Source organism: Nanorana parkeri, unplaced genomic scaffold (assembly GCF_000935625.1).
Source record: "Nanorana parkeri isolate BGI_ZX_2015 unplaced genomic scaffold, ASM93562v1 scaffold335, whole genome shotgun sequence".
Lineage (NCBI taxonomy): Eukaryota > Metazoa > Chordata > Amphibia > Anura > Dicroglossidae > Nanorana > Nanorana parkeri.
The window spans coordinates 360,586-364,325 of NW_017306603.1; the positions used below are offsets into that span (position 1 = coordinate 360,586).

Genomic DNA, 3,740 nt, shown 5'->3' on the forward strand with positions numbered 1-3,740 from the left:
AACCAGCAAGTCAAAAACCAAGTCACAGGTAAACCAGACTTGCCTAAATAAAACAAAGAGCTTCACTTTCTTCAAATTCTGAATCCCATGGACATTCCACCACATCAACCCCTATACTTTGTCATTGCAAGGAATGTGCTATATTGGTAGCAACACCAGTATCAATATTGGGCATATACAGCCCATATGTAATAAGAATGATCAGGTTGCCTTGGAAAAAAAAAAACAAACCCCACACACAGTAATACAAATCAGTACACTGTAAAGAAACACACCAAAAATCCACAAGGAATATACCGAACACAGCAAAAAGAACAGCGGCATAATGGAGCAATTACAGGCTTGTGTCAACAAAAGAGCCTGAAATGATCATGAACAGAGCGGAGCGCAGACACCGTCATGAATGAGACGTGCAATATTACATAGTAATTACCCAGCCTGCAAATGCTGGAGAATAATATGCAACGTTAGGTGCGCCCGCACCGGTGATGGGAAGCTCAGCGTGAAGCGAGGCAGATATCAGTATTCATGAATAATCAGGATTACTCTGCGTTAGAGTAGAAATTATTTACCTATGGTTTTTTTAAAAGCCATGTGACAGCCCTACTATCGCATTGATGTGCAATTATACACAGCGCAGGTAGCTAAAGAGCCCAGGCAAAAAGTGAAAGCAATCAGCGAGCGCCTAACCGGAGCCAGCAAACAGTGTAGTTGTGCTAAATCAAGAGTCAACTTCGCCTGCCTATAAAGAGAAAAAAAAAATACTTACTGCCTTCGCAGCAGTTCATTCCACCACTAGATGTCCTCAGTCTTCAAGGTTAAATGACAGCCTGGAAGGCTGAGTACATACTGTAAGTGCAGGGCGTCATGGACCTGCCCCCCGAATGGCCACCTGAAGAAGCTTCACATTGCAGATGCCCGACTCCCCCAATGTTTTCCATGGTTCCTTATACTCACTCCCTACATCACTGGGCCCTGTAGGGGTTGGCGAGATGAACCATAGACTGCACTTGGGAACCAGGCATCCAACACACCCAGAAGTGTCCAATGTGAAGACTCTTTAGGGGGACATAAGACATGAGGAATGACATGTAACCTGAAGACATGAGGAACGGGGGGAGAGGCAGGAGAATATGGGCCGATGTGGGTTTGTCAGATGCCTGCACGGCCCCGTTTGCCATGGTTCTTTCTACTGACTCTCTACGTCACTGCTGTGCCCCGAAGTGACGTAGGGGCAGGCGAGATGAAACACGGATGGCACTTGGGAACCAGGCATCCAAACACCTAGAAGAGTCCAACGTGAAGACTCTTGCCATACATCTCTTGAGAACTGAGGAAGGGGTGGTGGGACAGGCGAGTATGGGCCAATGTGGACTTTGGGACTGTGTTGATGGCATCAGCATGCAGCTCTGCTTGAATTACATTCATGAGTTCAACATATTTTCATTTTATGTACAATTTCTTGTTTTCTACTTCCTGGTCCATTTTGGCAAACTTGATGTAATCGTGCCCAAGCATTGCATCCTGGGAAGGTTACATCAGCAGGGCATTGCTGGGAAACCTCATTTGTAATCTCAGTGGCATAGTGGTTAGCACTTTTGCATTTTAGGGCTGGGGGTCCTTGGGTCACATCCCGGTCAGCACACTATCTGCCAGGAGTTTGCATGTTCTCCCTGTGCTTGCCTGGGTTTCCTCCGGGTACGCTTGTTTCCTCCCACACTCCGAAGACATGCTGGAAGGTTAATTGGCTTCTGTCCAAGGCTGGGTTCACACCTAGGCGTATAGAATATGCGCATTTCGTGCCACATGTTTTTACCGCGATTCGCGGTAAAAAGAATGCGTTTCCCAGGGCTATCCGGCTGTATCCCAATGGATACGCGCGGCAAATCCCAAAGAAGCTCTTGTACTTCTTTGGGCGTAGGGCGTTTTGCAGCACGTTCCTACGCGCTGTAAAACGCCCAGGTGGGAACCATGCCCATAGGCAATCATTGGTTTTCACATGTTGAGCGTTTTACGGAGCGTAGGAACGCGCTGTAAAACGCCCAGGTGTGAACCAGGCCTTAATTGTATGTATGCATGTGAAATAGGGACCCTAGATTGTAAGCTACTTGAGGGCAGGGACTGATGTGAATGTGTAGCGCTCCGTAAAGTGTCTGCGCTATATAAATACCTGTAATAAAATAGAAATAATCTCAGGGAAAGGAATTTTCCTCCCCCGAGATGATGTGCATGGTCACATGTCCTAGTCACATGTGCTAGAGTTCCAGGAAGTAAAAGGAGATGAATTCATGTGCCCTAAAAGAGCCGGGCAATGATCTATAAGTATCGGTTTGTAGATTGTCATTACTAAACATTTCTAAGGGCCCAGTCACACAATATCCAGTGCGTTCCGAGCCTGGAACGCATAGATAAGGCCGGGTCACTTCTGGGGCGGGACGGTGTCATTCATGTCTATGGCACCGCAGGCCCGCACCGGAACGTGAGGTACAAGAATGCCCTCCATCCCACTGCAGTGCGATTGTAAAAAAAGTGCTGCATGCACTACTTTCTCCGATTGCACTGCAGTGGGATGAAGGGCATTCTTGTACCCCGCGTTCCGATGAGGGTGATCGCAATGCAGTCGGGGACCGTGCCTGCAGTGTCATTGACATGAACGGCACTGCCCCTGCCCGGCCTGATCTACACGATCCAGTGCGTTCCGGGCTCAGACCACACCGGGCCGCACTGGATATGGTGCGACTGGGCCGTCAAGGTGAATGTGTTGTTATTTTGAAGATGTGGGTAAAGTTCCTCTTTAAGCTCACTATAGCAAGCTACAAGCTCACTGGATTTCTGGCAGGATCAACAGGTACTTTTTAGCACTTCTAGATATACCACAAAGCCTTCAATTGTATATTTAACAGAACAAAAGGGAGCAAATAAGAGAAGTTCATTGTCAGGGGGTTGCGTACACTTTGATCTGAAGTCCAGTAGGACTTTTTTTTTTTTATAAAACAATAGCACCCATATTGCAGATAAAAGGTGATGATGTCACAGCCCGGGGTGACAATATGTTCATCGGGGACTGAACTGGAACGTAGCCGCTGTCTGCAGAGACAAAAGCAAAGCATCAGCTCCCCTGGTAACAGAGCCGTGCCGGGAAAAGCCACAACAAGGCCATTATCAGCAACATAAACAATCCACACCCAGCACTCCGCACCGACCAAACAAACCCGGCCAGGCAGACCGCTACTTAATAGGATTGCACACTGTTTAATTATAGGCCAGCCAGCTAAAGCCCGCCATTCACTGGGATCAGCTTACTGTTTGCTACATGATAACCGAATATAAAGAACAAACTTTCATTTCACCAGCACGAGTGTCAATCTAAATCCACAAACAATCAGCACAGAGCCGATTTAAAGCAGAACTCCGGGCAAACATCACAGCTGAAATACAAACATACCAGGTCCCCGTTCACACCATCACGTACCGGGTACGCGAATCACAGTGACAGGCATTCGTGGGCGTATTTGTCCCACATTTGTCACGCGTCCCCCATTGATTTCAATGGGTTCCTGCATGCTTGACTAAAGCAGGAAAAAAAAAATGTATGTAGATTTTGCGACATGCGTTCCACATTTTTATGCATGTGTCCCAGCCACATTCACGTGTAGGCGTTCTGTGGACACGCACCAAAAAAAAAAAAAAAAAAAGGGGTTTTTGACGTCTGTTCGTAGAAGGTGAAAAAAGTCCTTAAC

General features: G+C 47.1%; 2 protein-coding genes across 2 annotated transcripts in view; one reads left to right on the plus strand and one right to left on the minus strand.

Moving 5' to 3' along the window:
* The window catches only part of NIN (ninein), a 107,663-nt gene that overhangs the window by 95,806 nt on the left and 8,117 nt on the right, over positions 1-3,740 (minus strand). The window lies entirely within an intron of this gene.
* ABHD12B (abhydrolase domain containing 12B) overlaps positions 1,255-3,740 on the plus strand; it is a 61,227-nt gene continuing 58,741 nt past the window's right edge. Inside the window, exons 1-2 of the mRNA XM_018558363.1 lie at positions 1,255-1,353; positions 2,566-2,752. Of these exons, the coding sequence (XP_018413865.1) occupies positions 1,255-1,353; positions 2,566-2,752 (286 nt within the window). The remainder of the gene's footprint in view (positions 1,354-2,565; positions 2,753-3,740) is intronic.